Source organism: Bombus vosnesenskii, unplaced genomic scaffold (genome assembly GCF_011952255.1).
Source record: "Bombus vosnesenskii isolate JDL3184/JDL3185 unplaced genomic scaffold, Bvos_JDL3184-5_v1.1 scf7180000013431, whole genome shotgun sequence".
NCBI classification, from domain to species: Eukaryota; Metazoa; Arthropoda; class Insecta; order Hymenoptera; family Apidae; genus Bombus; species Bombus vosnesenskii.
Genome location: NW_022883046.1, coordinates 1,386,234 through 1,404,984, shown reverse-complemented (window position 1 = coordinate 1,404,984; position 18,751 = coordinate 1,386,234). Strand labels below are relative to the sequence as shown.

General features: G+C 34.9%; 3 protein-coding genes across 3 annotated transcripts; all 3 read right to left on the bottom strand.

Moving 5' to 3' along the window:
* Positions 1 to 3,492: 3,492 nt before the first annotated feature.
* On the bottom strand, positions 3,493 to 7,680 carry LOC117238072 (venom serine protease Bi-VSP-like). Its single transcript, XM_033502644.1, has 9 exons — positions 7,568 to 7,680; positions 7,311 to 7,460; positions 6,969 to 7,116; positions 6,290 to 6,375; positions 5,235 to 5,525; positions 4,812 to 5,114; positions 4,545 to 4,646; positions 4,322 to 4,473; positions 3,493 to 4,048 (listed from the first exon to the last, which is right to left on the bottom strand). Exons 3-9 carry the CDS (start codon positions 6,974 to 6,976, stop codon positions 3,890 to 3,892), a joined length of 1,101 nt encoding a protein of 366 aa, XP_033358535.1. The 5' UTR covers positions 6,977 to 7,116; positions 7,311 to 7,460; positions 7,568 to 7,680; the 3' UTR covers positions 3,493 to 3,889.
* Positions 7,681 to 8,894: 1,214 nt separating this feature from the next.
* LOC117238103 (venom protease-like) lies at positions 8,895 to 9,664 on the bottom strand (the record flags this gene model as incomplete). Its single annotated transcript, XM_033502740.1, has 2 exons — positions 8,895 to 9,279; positions 9,608 to 9,664. Coding segments are annotated over 2 exons (222 nt in total), but the record flags the coding sequence as incomplete, so codon positions are not given.
* Positions 9,665 to 9,696: 32 nt separating this feature from the next.
* Positions 9,697 to 13,351, bottom strand: LOC117238102 (venom serine protease Bi-VSP-like). Its single transcript, XM_033502739.1, has 5 exons — positions 13,281 to 13,351; positions 10,874 to 10,963; positions 10,110 to 10,412; positions 9,845 to 9,949; positions 9,697 to 9,773 (listed from the first exon to the last, which is right to left on the bottom strand). Exons 1-5 carry the CDS (start codon positions 13,342 to 13,344, stop codon positions 9,697 to 9,699), a joined length of 639 nt encoding a protein of 212 aa, XP_033358630.1. The 5' UTR covers positions 13,345 to 13,351.
* Between the last annotated feature and the right edge of the window lie 5,400 nt (positions 13,352 to 18,751).

Here is an 18,751-nt window from a genome sequence, read left to right as displayed (position 1 = left end):
TCCGATATTCTTTTTCATACTCTTCTAATTTTGTTTATATTAGATACTCTATTATGATTAGAGCGTGGATGTTTATATAAATTCGTAGCTTTATTTAACACTATTACAGAAATACAATTATGGAAATTGAACTTAAATAGAAATTTCTTTCATTCAATACAATTAAGTATCACAACTCATTTATTATGTTAATCTTTAACATTATAGCAGAAACTTTACTTTCAATATTTTTGATATCTTTGCACATTATTCTATGCAATCTGTGCATTTCTACACTTTTAAATTTACTATAAATGTACAATCTATTTATAACTCATCACAATGGTTTAGTTTAAATTACACGTTTGTAGAATAGGTCTTACACTTGTTACCAGAGGGCCATCGATATCAACACAGGGCTAGCGATGTTAATGCTTTCTCACTAGTGGTCACATTGACACTGTTTGTTTCAATAAATATAACTTCTAACACAAGTTTTTCTATCCCAGTGTCTAAGGTAAAGGTCTGCTAGGTAAGCCTTACTGAAGAGTCCCAACTAGCAGATTTCGGACGAAACACTACTTCTCTCTTCTCCATTTCCTTTCTTCATCCACCCTACTTCATCCATCCCCCCTATGCTTGAGTCATATGGGCAAGATGGACTGACAAAGAAGAAGGAGGAGCTTCGCGACGGAGGACTGACTACCCATGGGCGGCCTTTGGCGCAAGAGCAACGACCAAACAATGCAACGATCAAGCAATGCAACGATCAAGCAATGCAACTGATAAAAATCCCTTCTGAACATCCTTGTAAGGGAAAGCGGAAAGTCCGCTATTACAGAAGCTTTAATGATTTACAGGGTATAGGGTAAGATACTAGAAAGGTACTCGCCGCTTCACCGTAGTGTGTGTATGGCGACACACTGGGTGTCCGGGAACCTTACTAGCCGATTTAGGTTAAGAGACATGTACATATTTAGATCTAAGTCAGTACTAAATATCCCCTTCTGATCCGGAGTGGGAGGCAGCTCCACTGGGAAACGTCGCAAGAGAGGGTAGGAGATTCGACCGGCCTTGGATACAGTGTCCCGCCGTTGGCAATGGTGTGGGAGGGAGGAATCCGTTTTCAATGTTCCTGCCATATATATAAACCTTCTTCCCTCCTTCCATTGTGTCTAAGGCATGAGCCTGCTGGGTAACCTTACTGATGAGTCCACTAGCAGGCTCTGGACGAAACACACTTTTTTTTTCTTTTTCTCCATCTTCTTTCATATATCCGTGATAATTGTAGCTGCTGGCTGTAGATATCGCTTGCCGGGGTGTATACTGCTGTATTTTCTTCTTATTTAGATGTCGTAGAAGAAAAATCGGACTTCGGAAAAGTACGAGGCGCCGGAATTTGAACCCGGGACCCGAACGATTGTACTCTAAGGCGCTAACCATTGCGCTGCCGTCGTCCGACACTAGTTGGTATCAAGTGGTGACATTTGCGTTCTCGTGTGCCGCCACGAGAGGAAATCTCGATGTGGGCGTGCTTTCTGAACGAAGAACGTGGATTCGTTGTTCACACTTTTCGTTAGGAGAGTGAGGGTGCCCATTGGTTATAGCCAACGTTAATGAATAGAGATAGGATGAGGAAGCCTCCTACCAACGTGGCTCGTGGATGGCATTGTTTATTGGAAAAATAACTACCCGCTTTCTCCGTAATTTGTAAGAGTGCACAATAAACCTAAGGATTGTTCTAAGGACCATCCATAAACCGAAAACACTTACAGGGTTAGAGATTCCTTCAAGCTATTAAGATTACATCAAAGGATTCAGTTTATAGTATATAGTATATAGTAGATCAGTATATAGTATAAAGTTTCAGACAGCGCACGGACCATCGTACGCGCCGTAACATAGAGAGTTATAAGAATATACATAAAATAAAATTAAACATCGCAAAAGTAACTTAATTAGAAATGACTACAATGTATGATGTATAATATAATGAATTCAAATTGTCTAAAAAATATTACAAATTTATAAAGATTTTACTATAAAATTTTTTTAAAAGAAGCTGATACTATTATGTGGCATTTTCAAGCATTTACGCACATTAATGTAATTATTAGGTCTTAGTTAAAGTCAAATTAAGCCAAGGACGAAACATAGAAGTATTTAACACTGAAGCTTTCGAACTAAATTAAAATTCTAAGTCTTTTTAATTTTCATACAGAAATTCATTCTTTTCCTGAATTAAAATTCTAACTGAAATACTAAATAAATGTTAAAAATTTTGATTTCAATGGAAATATCACAATTTAATCAAATAAAATTTCAATCACAATATAAAATGTATAAAATTTAAATTAATTTGTAATGTCGAGCGTGAGGGCCCGCACACATCTGGCCTCTAATGTTGCAGTGGGCTGGTTTCTGATGTGAATTGACGTTACACGAGTCATGCGACAGAAACCGTTGGAATGTTTACTGTAGAGTGCCGCTACAACTATTTCTTTTAAAGGAAAGTTATGCTATTACCCCATACCTTTGTTAGGCACCTTTGTTATACCTTTTAGCTCCGACGTATATATCTGAGCGAATGTAGAGTGATTCCTTGATATTCATGAACGTCACCAGACTACATCATTGTGTCATTTCTTCCTTGTTTCTACCAAATGTTCAAATTGGACAAATTGTGAATGTAAACAACTAAATAAAAAAAAAAAAGTTTCTTCCTTGTATACCAGCCTTTAGATTAACAGTCTAAACAAACATACAAAGTAATGTACATATGCATTCTCATGCAACAAAATACAAACAGATTTAATAGTATTAAATTTTTTATTCGTCACAATAGTTTGCGAGTTTATGTCTCGTAAGTATCTGTAATGTGTAAGTATACCTTTGGCTGAATGGAAATTTCTCTTACATATGTAGTATCTAAATAGTCTAGAGTAAGGACAAGAAAGGATGTTCTATTTGAAGTGAAGTTTAGTTTTATTTTAACAAGCAATACCCAATGCAAAAACTGACTACAATATCTTCGTACGTCTTATTCTAACACTCGGCTTACAACGTCTGTCTTCACAGGTCAAAAAATGCTGAGCCTCCACACTCGCACCCTTCTCTCACTCCATTACTCATTTGGCTTTGACGTCACCAAGGCATACCCTCTTACTTACACACACACTCTCTCTCTCTCTCTTTCTCTCTTCCCCAGCACTCTTACGATTCTTAGTTTATATGTTAAATTTACGATTTATACTATCCCCAGAAAACTCAAACTTAAATATATGATAGACCAAGCGCATACCCTCCCCTTCTTTTGATATTACACATATAGTCAAAAATGTGGAATCATTGTGTTGAATTGGAAAGTGATAAAAAAATAAGTAAAGTTTCGATGTTGCACGTGATTGTATGAGCACACAGAACATTTTTAACGAATAAAAAATAGTTTTGGAAGACACGAAACTTATCTTGTATTTTATGCACTCTCTGTGTCCGAACTTCCAGAAGCTCTCTATCTTATGAAGCGTTTTAGATCAGCCGGAAAATTTTGTATGTACATACAAGAAGTATACGTTCTAAGTGGAATATTTAATCAGACTCTTGATACATCAGAAAGAAAATTTATAGAAACCTTCAGAGAGTTGGTTTATTATTATCAAAATTAGTATAAATATGATTAATGGAAATTTAGTTAATGATCGTTTATCATTTTTACGTATCTAAGTGGTGCAAGTATAACATAGGTAAAAAATTAGTGTAGTTTCAAAGTTACATTTCATGCATTTTAAGACTATAATTCTTGACGTAAAAAGCAATATAAATTTGAGCTGCTTCTTATCTCCACAATAAGAAAAGCCAACTTTACCTTTCGTACACGAAAAATGATATTTATGGAACAATAACAATCGTATTATTGCAAGGCTGGGAGAATGAAGTTGTCGAGGTACGACGTGATCCTAGTGTAAACACCAGGATATCCAGCCACAGCACACGCATGACCATAAGACACAGCACCTATTAGGTAGAAGGTTAATTGCTGTCGTATCATCAGTGGTCCGCCGCTATCACCCTTAAACGATCGTTAAATTTTTAATCAAAGATACTGAAATATATCAATCGAATTATATTGAAATAATTATACTATAACTAATATTAGAAGGAAATTAGATTAAATACCATAATGATGTGTGAGAAACTATTAAGTAACTATTAAATATTAAACTAAACTATTAAATTGTGTTTATCCATTATTTTTAAAGTTTAAGACGTCGATTTGATGTTGATTCGAATTAATGCGTCTTCAGACACCGTATAATTTGTAGTTAATCTGTAACTTAATTACCGTACAAGCATCCTTTCCACCCTGAGCATACCCGGCGCATATTACACCATCAGTGATAGGTGCATTAGGAAATTTGGAATAAGCTGTCTTGCATTCGGCGTTGCTAACCACTGGCACTTGTACTTCCATTAATACATCACTTCGTGGTCCTCCTACGAAGAAAATGAGAAAGACGTTTAAGACTGGAACTGTTTAATTTTATTATAAAATTGGTATCACTTACTATATCTTAATGCTCCCCATCCAGCAACAAGGGGGTTATAGCCCACGAAGTCGTTATTTCGTAGGGACTCCTCTATGGGGAGACAAATGGGATGTATGTACTCTGAAAAATAAGAAAACAAATGAAAGTGAAGAAAACGAATAACGAAAAGTATAAGAAAGAATAGTACATGTTTTATGATACAATATGTGTGTATGGTAAGAAATTTTAGGAAACGATTCTCCATTAATACTCGTAGCATATATTCAACAATATTTGAGGACTTACTCGAAAATGGCACCTCCTCCACCAATCTAAGAATGGCAATATCATGATTGTGTATATTGGGAGTATAATCAGGATGTATTAGTTTAGATTCGAATCCCATTTGAATAGGATGCGCTCCGTCGTCATCTCGTTTTAGATTTAAGTCTCCGATACGAACCACGTACAAATCACTGCGTATTGCACAATGTGCTGCGGTCAAAACATGCCTAGCCGATATCAGGGAACCTCCGCACTTCCATTCTGGTTCAGTATCTGGGTTTTGGGGATTATGAAAACCTAATGCAGCGATCCACGGCCAAGCACCTAAAACGCAATAGTTATAGTTGCGAACATACATCATTTTCTCTCGCGTAAGTACCTTTAAAGTTCATTCTTCGTAGTAAATCGCTTATTATTAATCGGAAAGGAACAGATAAAACGTACCAAGCTTAGCTGGTTTACCATCAACCACCCTGGTATGCTCGCCGTTGCTGAAACCACAATATGGTGGACGCAAGGGCACGTACTTATACACAGTTTCTATTAAAATCCCTCTCTTCTCCTTGTTTGGATCGTTTGGACAACAAACGATCGGAGCATGCCCCTCATATCTGCATAGTGATTGCCTCAAAAAATCGGTAGCTGTATGACCCTGTGTCTGCAGTATTTCTTGCAGAGGGTTACATGTTTTAATGTTGAGACAGTTGCCTGTTTGATTGTTCGGTGTTGTACATTCTGGATCAAACAATTTTAAAATAAAACATTTATACAGTTCGAATATGCGTAAGAACGCGACACCGATTACTCAACTTTCGAAATAAAAAGCCGATCAAGTCCACCGGATTGCCCAACAGACAACTTTTGACGTGAAAATATAAAGTTTTAATTGATTAGATATTGTGTTAGCCATACTTGAAAGACAAGGACTACCTTCAACCTCATTTTTTAAATAAACACTTTCTCTGTTCTGCGGTAAATATAATATAGGAATTCAGGATAATTTTTAGTGAATCATTTTATGGAATTAGAAAAATTCTCAGCGACAGTATGTAACACAGTTAGGTAAAAGTGATTCAAATGCAGTACTGACATTAAACTAAAAATCTATAAAGTTGTCATTGGAAATTCCGAGAATATCTTTGCATCTTTATCTTAGGCATTACGCCAATAGTTTTCATGGACGTGATGCAATGTTTATCACGTTCATTTTGTACATAAAACGAGTCGTTGGAATATTCGCGAAGTTAACGAATCTTTTTCTGGAAACTAAACCGAGGAAGTAGACGTGAATAATCAAGTTCAGTTTTGCCACTAACTTCGTCGCCATCTCGAAAATAAAAAATTATAAAAATCGTTTGTATTTTATGTGGTATTGCGTAGCTTCTTTCTTTTCATTGATAATTAACAAACGCGTAAAATTTCGAAATAGCTCGAAGGTTCCGTGACGAGGTCGTATTATAATCTGAAGTGCATGGAAAAAGACAACTTAAAGTGCAAACCTTCGCCAGACACCATGTGAACTAATGGATGCAGGAGAGTAATTAACACCAAACATGCAAACAACACTTTGCGATCCGTCATTTTTCTGAAATAAAGAAGTGACGAATTGAAAAGACGCAGGACTGATAACGATGAATGAATCTAATAAAAGAAACTTGGTTCACACTATGATTCAATGTTTTGAAACAAAGAGCGAAAAACTGTGGCGATTTAGAAGGACGCGGAACTGACAACAATAAAGGAAACCTAGTTCGTATTATAAATTGAATTTGCATTAGAAAAGAAGCACGATCATGTGAAATAGATGATAGGAATGACAGATATCATCGACATACGTTTCAGTGTAATTTCATTTTTGCAAATTGTTTAGTTTAACACTACAACGATTAAACTCGTCGCAACAACGAGCTTTGAAACTTTCATTTGTGCAATTCCCTAAAAAGCGTCATATTACCTTTTGCAAAAATTAACGTTGATCTTTGTTGAGTTAATAAGATGACTACAGACAACTTAGAAGGAAAATACAAATAGGAAAGTCATTAATTCAGATAACTAGTTAGAGAAAAATCTGGATATTTGTAATTATTAGAACACGTTTCTATATGCACATAGGAAGATTTATAACAGAATGCTCTTTGCTACATAACTTCAAATCTTATTGTTTCTATTCCTACTTACCTCACCATTCTTCGAAAAATAAGATACAGTTGCACCAACTTCCTTCTAAGTACTTATTTATACCATCATTTTGTCGCTTCTCTTACAATTATGTATTATATAGCGCATTCAGTCGTACATTACTTGTTGATAGTTCTAGTACTAAAATCTGTAAAATACCAATAACATGGTAACAGAAATAAACACTTTTGCACGTAACACATCACATAAAAGTTACTTCTACGATAAAAACTGTTTAGTTGTGTGACAAGTGCAACTTTAATTGATCTTAAAAATGATTGATCTGTAGTCACAGAATTATCAAAAACCAAATTCGATCAATCTTACGACCCTTTTACTTACACATTTGACGGCTAATTGAGAGATGCCTGTCACGATGAGAGATGTTTTTAAACTTTTTTATGCTCACTTTTACGAAAATCTTCTAATTCTTCGACAATGGTGCTTATATTGAAATATTTCTAATGTCATTCGAAGGTGTCAATTCTCCTCCTTTTTTTAAATCACACAAGAATTTTCACAATATTAACACAATAACACAGTTACATGTGTTCAAAAATACGTTGAACCATGCAATGAATGAAGTATATGTTACCTACAATGAAAAAGAGATTTCCTATACTGGTCCATTCTTTTCCTTATTCTTTGAATACCAGCATATTCTTCGAAATTATGAATAAATCCGGAAAATTGTTTAATCTGAAAAGAGACATAAATTATTAACATCGTTCATCCATAATTATCAATATCATTCAGAATTTTTGTTTTGTGTTGCAGTAAAAGAAGGCAGCAATTCAGTGCTTGATAAATTATTTCTTCCTTGCCTAACACAATTACTTGTTTCTTTCCTTAATCCGTTACTAATAATTCAAATAGACTTAATGGTTCATACGATGAAGCAACATACCAGAATTAGAGAAAATGTGTAATCTTGGGGGGGGGTACCCAAAAATATATAATCAGAGCTATTAACATAGTTTGTAAAATCTTTTATTCTGTCTAACTTGCTATTCCATGATCACATTGAGGTCCTTTTATTCCAATCACATGACCATGATAATCTGGCTCTTCAATGTATAATATTCCAAAATTTATTGGATGTATAGGATGTAGAAACCATGATATCAAGGTACCCATTCTTTCTTCCCAAGGTACAGTCTCATTAAAAATTAATTGTTTATATTCTAGTAATTACATATTTTCAATAGAGCATAGTCAAAGATATATACCTCAGCAAATATAGGGATGATTTCTTCATAATCAAAATGTCACCAGGCTGTGGCCTTGATGTGTCATTGCGCCACTTCTTCTTTGTCAAATCAGCCTTTTGATTAACACTTTAAAGAAACGTACAAAGTAGTTTTATAAAATATGTATGGAACATGGTAAACATGGCCTATGTTGAAGCCTTCAAGGCATACAAAGATAATGTTCGTCACGTACATGTGTACTTACATACAATAAAAAATGAACTGATTTAACAGTATACATTTTTTTATTCATCATGATAGATTGGGAATTTATGTCCCGTAAGTATCTGTAATGTGTAAGTATACCTTTGGCTGAATGGAAATTTCTATTACATATAGCTAAACATGCAGAAATAATGCATTTAATTGGGAAGTGATAAAAGAATAAGTAATGTTCCGGGGATGCACGTGATTGCATGAATAGACAGTAAGTTTTTAACGAATAAAAAATAGTTTTGGAACATGCGAGACTTATCTTGTATTTTATGAACTTTCTGTGTCCGAACCTCTAGAAGCTCTCTATTTTATGAAATGTTCCAGAGTAGTCCAAAATTTTGTATGTACATACAAAAAGTATACGATCTAAGTGAAATATTTAATTATTCTCTTGATACATGAGAAACAAAATTTACAGAACTTCTCAAAAAGTTGGTTTATTATTAGTTTAGATATAATTTGTAAAAATTTAATAAATGCTCGTTTATCATCTCTACGTATCTAAGTCGTGCAAGTATAGCGTACGTAAAAAGTTAGTGTCGTTTCAAAGTTACATTTCATGCATTTTAAGACTATAATTCTTGATGTAAAAGACGATATAAATCTGAGCTGCCTCTTATCTCCACAATAATACATTCCAACTTTATTTTTCGTGCACGAAAAATGATATTTATGGGACACTAATAATTTTGTAACACTGGGATAATGAAGTCATTAAGGTACGACGTGACTCTCGTGTAAATACCCGGATAATCAGGTACGCCGCATTCATGACCAGATGACACAACACTTATTTGATAGTAGGTGAATTGCTGTGGTATCATCAGTGGTCCTCCGCTGTCAGCCTGAAATGATGGTTAAATTTTTAATCATAGTTACTCAAATATTTCAATCGAATTGTATTGAAATTATACTTATATACAGTAATAATCTATTATTGATTTATGTATTGAAATATTCCAATTTAGAATGTATATATTATATGTATTCTGAAAAAAATTAAGATTAGAAGGAAATTAGATTAAGGACCATAATGATGTGTGAGAAATGGGCAAAACTATTAAATTGTGTTTATCTATTATTTTTTATATTCAAGACGTTGATTTGATGTTGATTCGAATTGATGTACCCTCAGACACCGTATAATTTATAGTAAATCTGTAATGTAATTACTCCACAAGCATCCTTTCCATCTCGAGGGTCTCCGCCGGCGCATATTTCTTTATTTATTATTTCTTTATTTCTTTTATATTATTTCTTTATTAAAATCCTTTCTCGTATACGGCGTTGGTAACCACTAACAGTTGCAGTTCCATTAATGCCTTAGTATATGATTCACCTACAAAGAAAATGAGAAGGATATTTAAGAATGAAACTATTTCATTTTATCATAGAATTGATATCACTTACTAAAGTTTAATGCTCCCCATCCAGCAATGAAGGGGTTATAGCCCACGAAGTTTTTATTTCGAAGGGATTTTATTTCTATGGGGAGACAAATGGGATGTATGTACTCTGAAAAATAAGAAAATAAATGAAAGTGAAGGAAACGAATGACGAAAAGTATGAGAAAGAATTGAACATGCTTTATGATACAATATATGTGTACAGTAAGAAGTTTCAGCAATACCCAGTAGCATAAATATTAGAAACACAACAATATTTAAAGACTTACCCGAAAATGGAACATTGTCCTTCAGTTTAAGAATAGCAATATCATTATTGTTCGACTCGGCAGAATAATCGGTATGTATTAGTTTAGATTCGACTTCTATTTGAATAGGATGCGCTCCGTCGTCATCTCGTTTTAGATTTAAGTCCCCGATACGAACCACGTACAAATGATCGTTATCTGCACAATGTGCTGCGGTCAAAACATGCCTAGCCGATATTAGGGTACCTGCACACAGCCATTGTGTTACCCAATGCGGGTTTGAGTAATTACGGAATCCTACTGCAGCGATCCATGGCCAAGCACCTAAAATGCAATAGACATAGTTGTGAACATACATAATTTTTTCTCGCGTGATGAGTTAGAAATTATTGTTATCCATTGGACATTCGACGATGCAGACTCTCAGATAGAAATTTGATTAAGAGAGAAATTGAATTTTGACTTCAATGGAACAACACTTATTAGTTAATTCTATACAGTTTCCACTTGAAGTATACTGAACTCTAGAGTTCGAATATGTAATTTCTTCCCGAACACTTTTTGATCGCCATCCCTATTAATTTCAAGTAAAAACATATTCTTTCTAACATGAACTAAAAGGAGGAAATAATTCAAGTTAATAAACAAAGTTACTACCAATGAAACCGTTGTATTATTATATAATTTAATTGAAACGTACTTTGATGTGCTGATTAGTGCCTTTCAATTTCATCCTTCATAGTATATCGCTTATTATTAATCGGAAAGGAATAGATAAAACGTACCAAGTTTAGCTGGTCTACCACCAACCACCCTGGTATGCGTAACGTTGCTGAAACCACAGTGTGGTGGACGCAAGGGCACATCCGAGGTTGCTATAAAACATTTATAGTGAAAGAAGTTATTATATTTAGAGAATTGACAGTAGAGTGATGAATTAATTCGTCTTCGCTGGTTGTTTCACGATTATCCTGGTTATCACATTTGTACGTGAAGCGAGTCGTTGGAATATTCGCGAAGTTAATGAAGCATTTTTCAGAAACAAAACCGGTGAAGAAGTGAATACTTAGGTGGAATTTTCCCATTAACTTCGTGACCATCTCGAAAATAAAAAATCAAACGTGTTCCTTTCAATTTTATGTGGTCACGCGTGACCGCTTTTTTCACTCATAATTACCAAACGCGTAAAATTTCGAAACTGCAGACAACTTAAAGTGCAAACTTTTAGTGCGCCCCGCTTGAACTGATGGATGCAGGAGGACAATTAACCCTTTGAATGCTATGGACGCATATACGAGTCCAGCGAGAGTCTATCTGTGTGGACTAAGGACCCATATATGTGTTTATCAATATTTTCAACCTCCTTGACGTTTATATAAATCATTGTATTACTTTTTATTTTTAATATATTAAAAAATGTCGAATAATCTTGAAGAATATACTGCAAGAGATAGTGAAATAAATGAAAATTACAATTCATTGGACTCCGAAGAAAATGTGGAAAACTATATAAATAATGGATTAGGTACACGTAGAAATAAAAATAGAAAACGGTGTAGAACATTGAGTACGTCTTCGGAGGAGGAAGATCCGCATTTAACTCAAAATATCGAAAACTGTAAACGGACGGAAATGTTCTTGTGGACGAAGAAGAATTTGACGCCCATATTACATATCTTTGACGATGGAAATTCCGGAGTAAAAGTGCATTTGACCGCACAGTCAACACCTTTTGATGCTTTCCAAATTTTCTTCTCGGAGGAATTGGTCTCTCAAATTACCGAACAGACGAACAACTACTTCAAGAATGTAAAAGATCATGAAGCATGTAAAACGAATTCGCGTTTGAACAATTGGCAGAATGACTCAGTCTGCGAAATGTACGGATTTTTCTGTACTATAATGCTAATGTCGCGGGTAAGGAAACTCTCTTTGAGGGAGTATTGGTCCACCGATGAAATGCTGAAAACCAGTATATTCCGGAAAATAATAGCACCAGACAGGTACATGTTATTATTACAAATGTTAAACTTCAATGATCATAACGTAATAAACGATGGCCCGATAATAAAAATACGACCAGTAGTCGACGAACTGAAGAAATCCTTTTCACAGTCATATGAAAATCTGTGCATCAACGAAAGCCTCGTACTATATAAAGGCAGATGTTATTTTAAGATGTTATTTTTATACTGGAAAAAAGACAGAGATAAATCAAAATACTTCAACCTTTGGGATTTCTGGAAACGTTGTTATGACACTCCTTCAACCGTACTTTGAGAAGGGTCATACGTTAATTACGGACAATTGGTATACAAGCCCACAAAATCAATGCATTCGGAACTGTTCGTAAAAATAGGAGCGAAATGCCCCGTATGGAAGAAAGCTTGAAGAAAGGTGAAATTTGTTACCGATCTACGAATAATTTATTGACGATGAAATGGCGTGACAAGAAGGATGTCTGGATGCTATCCACTGTACACGCAGCTAGGTTGATTAAAACGGAAAAACGAAACTATCGAACAGGGTTAAAGAAAACCAAACCATCGTGTATTACAGATTATAACTCTTACATGGGTGCTGTAGACAAAGTTGATATGGTTTTAAGTACACTTAATTCTACAAGGAAAACCATAAAATGGTATAAGAAACTTTTTTCCGTTTGCTAGATTTAGCAATATACAATGCATATATCCTATACAAAAATTCTACTGGTACGAAACAAAAATTTAATGAATTTCATTTGGCAATGGTAAAAGATACTTTACGGAAATATCCACAAGGAAGAAACGTTGTGGGTGGCGGTAAAAAAGATTCGAAAGATATACCGTTTCGTTTAACAGAGAGACATTTTCTATCAAAATGTTCAAATTAAACGGACAAGGCACAATTATCACGAAGAAAATGCGTTGTTTGCGCGAAACATAAAAAACGAAGTGATACGCGATATGAATGCAGAAAATGCGATGTCGGTTTATGTATCGATGATTGTTTTGAGACTTACCACACCCAAATGAACTTCTAATTTTAGTCGATTTGAATTGCTCAAAGTTTTTAGAAAATTGTTGAGAATTGTGGATCTTTGAAGCCGAAATAATGTTACAGGAACACTAAATTTACACTTGGAATTAATATTAGACTAGTTATATACTTATTTCATGGACGATTTCTTATATATTCATGGATACACACTTGCGCGCGTCTCGGCACTTTCTCCTATACCCGACCTATAACCGACTGAATAGTTTACATTCATCTGTTTTCGAGACGTCGCGCACACACATACCTCCACACACCGATACCCGCATACAAGTATCTCTACTACGCATTTAACCCAGCCCAGCACAGAAAATTATACATGTCTCAACAAAAATAATTAAACAATTTTAATTTTATCAATATACATAAAAGTTTTTATTTTGTGAAATGAATCTAGTGTAGATGTAATGCGCATGTGATTTAAAACTAAATATTTCTTTGTTTAAAATATACGTAAAGAACTTTCCATAATTTTTGTTATATTCATTGGACTCAAATATTTAGATTCAATAACACAATTTCAAGTTTGAATATATTTTACACTTTAATGTTTTTAATAGAATAATTAATGTCCGAAAATAACTAACTAATAAATAAATATCTATCTATGAACTATTATTTCATTTGGTGTACAGAAATTACAATTATAACTTAGTTCCGCCATGCGTACTCAATTAACACAATTCACACTAGCAAAAAAAGTATTCCGTCTTCAATCATCGCAACCGCTAAGCGCGTGCCGTCCACGCGGATTGCGTTCGTCGGGAGTATCCAGCACTCAAAAGGTTAACGCCAAACATGCGAACAGTATATTGAAGCCAGTCATCGTCCTAAACTAAAACAGTGACGAACTGAAAAGACGCAGGACTGATAACGGTCAATGAATCTAATAAAAGAAACTTGGTTCACGCTATGATTCAATGTTTTGCAACAAAGAGCGAAAAACTGTGGCAATTTAGAAATACGCGGAACTGACAACAATAAAGGAAACTTAGTTCGTATTATAAATTGAATTTGCATTAGGAAAGAAGCACGATCATGCGAAATAGATCGTAGGAATGACAAATATCATCGACATATGTTTCTGTGTAATTTCATGTTTGAAAATTGTTTAGATGTATAGGATGTACGAACCATGATATTCTAACGCGAGCAATTGAACGCGCAAATAGAAGTCCTCTCGCACCCAGCACGTAATTCCTGTTATTTGTCACCGAGATTCAACAGTTCGATTCATCACGATGCTGCGTACGTGAACAATATGGAAAAAGAAAGAAAACATCAGGCTAGAAACATTACAGCGTGCATTTCTTTCTTTAGTTTTTTTCCTTTGAAATATATCGTGTTAACGATATGTAAACAGGAATTCACTAACGTCCGATATTCTTTTTCATACTCTTCTAATTTTGTTTATATTAGATACTCTATTATGATTAGAGCGTGGATGTTTATATAAATTCGTAGCTTTATTTAACACTATTACAGAAATACAATTATGGAAATTGAACTTAAATAGAAATTTCTTTCATTCAATACAATTAAGTATCACAACTCATTTATTATGTTAATCTTTAACATTATAGCAGAAACTTTACTTTCAATATTTTCGATATCTTTGCACATTATTCTATGCAATCTGTGCATTTCTACAAATTTTAAATTTACTATAAATGTACAATCTATTTATAACTCATCACAATGGTTTAGTTTAAATTACACGTTTGTAGAATACATCTTACGCTTGTCACCAGAGGGCCATCGATATCAACACAGGGCTAGCGATGTTAATGCTTTCTCACTAGTGGTCACATTGACACTGTCTGTTTCAATAAATATAACTTCCAACACAACTTCTCTTATCCGAGTGTCTAAGGTATAGGTCTGCTAGGTGAGAGCCTTACTGAGGAGTCCGCCACTAGCAGCCTAGGACGAAACACGCACGCTTTATTTTCTCTTGTTGTGTCTAAGGCATGAGCCTGCTGGGTAACCTTACTGATGAGTCCACTAGCAGGCTCTGGACGAAACACGCTTTTTTTTTCTTTTTCTCCATCTTCTTTCATATATCCGTGATAATTATAGCTGCTGGCTGTAGATCTCGCTTGCCGGGGTACTGCTGTATTTTCTTCTTCTCATTTAGATGTCGTTCAACAGGCATTCGACAAAGTATGGCATGAAAGGCTTCTATACAAGCTTAAAAAGATCCTACCTCACCCCTACTACTCCATTCTAAAATCCTACCTAACCAATAGACAATTCATGGTTAAATGCCTAGACGCCACTTCTGCAACATTCCCAATAGAATCCGGCATACCCCAAGGTAGTGTTCTCGCACCCCTACTGTTCTCCATCTACACTGCCGACTTACCTATATCAAACGAGATAACAATAGCAACATTTGCTGACGACACAGCGCTATTAGCTACCCACGCAGACCCGGTAATTGCCTCATCCACTCTCCAGCGATGATACGCGACTAATCAATACAAAACTTGAATTGGAACTAAATTTATATTGATAAAATTATATGATATAGAAACATATACATTCACACAAATGGGCTTCTTTTTCTCTTCCTTCTTTCTCGTATTCTTTGTAATTTGTCTTATTAAACGAAAAGGAACTTATAATTGTAAGTAATTAACTAAATGTAATTATTAAGAATGGCGACCTCGACGATGTATATGACTTTGAAGTACGTTAAGGAAAGTAAAAGTCAAAAGAAACTAATAACTATTATTCCGAGGATTTACGATTTACTGAATATACGCTATTAAATAAGCAGTAGCGTTGGACTACATCATTAAACGTAAATGTTGATACAGTTACTCCTTAACATATGTCTCTAAAATATTTATATCTGCTTAAAAGAAAGTAGTAGGGCTAATATTTCTTCATAAGGAACTACATCAATCAATGCATCGAAAAATATAATTTTATTTTGAAAAATGTATATAACCTTCTTCGTATCTCAACACCCATATCTGTCTATATTCTGCCTACATCGTACTATATCACTCTAGATCTGCCTTATATGTTTTTGAACACAATTTTCTTCTTCAGTGTTCCAGACCGAAATTATTCGTTCAAGTTAACCGTGTCAGTTAAAAGTATTTACAATTATGTGCAATAAATACCAAGAAGGTAACAATTCTATTTACATTTCTAAATTTGTAAAAGTATTAATCGCGAAATATTGGTTGATAAATCTGTATTTGAGAACCAGGTCCATATTTGCAGAAATTTAGTTATACGTACTCAAACTCCTTTATCAGATTATTACATCAGAATAATACATATTAAATGATAAATATTTAATATATACAGCTTCATGCTCAATGTTATCATATATAAATAATCTGTATAATCATCATAATCATTCATTGTTAGAAATTGTAAAAGAAAAACTCTTTGTTACATTTAACACTAAACCTACCAGTGTTGGTTAGATTGACTGATTTCAAGCTTTTGCACAAATTTAACCATATTTAAACGTTATCATATCGCTTCATAATTTCAGAATTTACCTAAAACATGCATACAATATATTTTCCGTATTTACTTTTAGTTTGTTTTTTTTTTCCTTTCTAACAATGTTCGACCGTTCGTCGAGAGACGTAATTGCGAGGAAGCGCGCCAACGGGAATCGTAAATTCCCGTTACGATTAGATAATCGGCGCCACGAAATGATCGATCCGCTATTTCGTTTAGGATAATAGCGGTGGTTGAACTGATTATAACACTGAAATAACAGATCACAATATACACTATATTCAACAAGTTTGTGGACATAGACAGTTACGCTCGGTGTGTATAGATATAAGTTAAACAGGTGACTGATCTAAAGCTGATAAACCAGCCAAGACATTGACTAGTTAACGCATGAAAAACCAGTCAAGGGATGTTGACTGATCTAAAGATGGAAAACCAGCGAAATTCGGTGACGATGCTGACGCAGAGTTGCTGGATGTTGGTCGTCCCATCACTGGTCACTTGCGGTAGAAATACCGCGAAAAATGGGAAAGCCCACGTTTCTTCACTGATGGAGCAATAACCATAAGGAACGTCTCGACTTGAATATATTTTAATACTATTAAGGACCCTAGCGATAAAATACAAATGCTTAGTTTTATTACAGTTCCTTAGGATTATTGCGGTCCGACTAATTATATTTGCACAGCTAGTGGTCGCCTCCACCGAGGGATGGATTCCGGGTTACACGCAGAGTCACCGGACGTAACTCCGGTGGGCACGCAGCAGGTGATAGCAGTGGTGCCAGCTGCATATTTTCCCAAAGATAATCCTAATTTAAATATAAGAACGGGTCTGACCATAGCCACGGCAAGAATTCTTCCTAGGATTGAGAAATGCTATAGATGTCATTTAATAGAGCATTCAACGAGTCAGTGTAAAACGATCAGACCTGGCAAGGAAATATGCAGAAGATGTGGAAGTAAAGACAACAATATGTCAAACTGCAACAACGAGGCATGCTGCGCGATGTGTAGCACCCGTAAACTAAGCAACACAAGGCATGTCACAGGCTCATTGGCGTGCCCTACGTACAGATTGACTTTGAAACAGGGTCAAAATTAAGATCTTGCAGACTAACCTGAATAGGTGCAAACTAGCACAAGACTTAATGTACCAGTACGCTTGCGAGTACCGAGTAGATGCGGTTGTCATCTCAGAATCGTATAGGCAGTAAGCGTACTGCTTTAACGATGCGAAAAATGACGCCTCCATTTGGATTACACTGTTCAATGGCAGGTTTCTTAAGGAAGATACATTAATTAATAAGAATGGAATAGTGGTCCTGGTAATTAACGATTGCTTCCCCATAAGTGGGAATTGTTCGCTCAACATCAACAAAAATGAGTTTAATAAATACGTTAATAAATAATCTGAAGAAAGACAGTAGGAAACATCATAAAATCATTATGGCGGGAGATTTTAATGCAAAAACGATGGCATGTGGAGGAAATAACAGAGACAAGAGGGGCATAACATTAATGGAAGTGTTATGCAAGCATGGTCTGTTTCCAATTAGACTGAGACAAAAATACACATACATTAGGAATGGGAGAACTAGTTGCTCGGATGTAATCAGTGGAGATAATCAAAACGACTAATATACACGAAAATAGTAGTCTTAAAAAATTATTCAACCTTTGGCTATTACTATATTTTACACAACTTCAAAACGAAAATAAACAGTAGCAAATCTAATTATTTTAAATTTTCTGTATTTTCGCACGTTCGCTCCTTCAATGTAGCTCCTCAATGTATAATATTCCAAAATTTATTGGATGTATAGGATGTACGAACCATGATATTCTAACGCGAGCAATTGAACGCGCAAATAGAAGTCCTCTCGCACCCAGCACGTAATTCCTGTTATTTGTCACCGAGATTCAACAGTTCGATTCATCACGATGCTGCGTACGTGAACAATATGGAAAAAGAAAGAAAACATCAGGCTAGAAACATTACAGCGTGCATTTCTTTCTTTAGTTTTTTTCCTTTGAAATATATCGTGTTAACGATATGTTTTTTTTTTTTTTTTTTATTTATTTGTTGAAATTACAATCAATTCTCGCGTTGAGAATTTTCAGTAATTTTTCTGG

Excerpts from the sequence above, each read along its gene's own strand:
- LOC117238072 (XM_033502644.1), bottom strand. Across the intron at positions 5,115-5,234 it reads TGGTAAACCAGCTAAGCTTG|GTGCTTGGCCGTGGATCGCT; the intron begins GTACGTTTTATC and ends ATTGCGTTTTAG. Across the intron at positions 4,049-4,321 it reads GTGGAAAGGATGCTTGTACG|GGTGATAGCGGCGGACCACT; the intron begins GTAATTAAGTTA and ends CGATCGTTTAAG.
- LOC117238102 (XM_033502739.1), bottom strand. The coding sequence starts at position 13,344 with ATGAATGTAAACTATTCAGTCGGTTATAGGTCGGGTATAGGAGAAAGT. Across the intron at positions 9,950-10,109 it reads GGACAATGTTCCATTTTCGG|AGTACATACATCCCATTTGT; the intron begins GTAAGTCTTTAA and ends CTTATTTTTCAG. Across the intron at positions 9,774-9,844 it reads ATGGGGAGCATTAAACTTTA|GTGAATCATATACTAAGGCA; the intron begins GTAAGTGATATC and ends TTTTCTTTGTAG.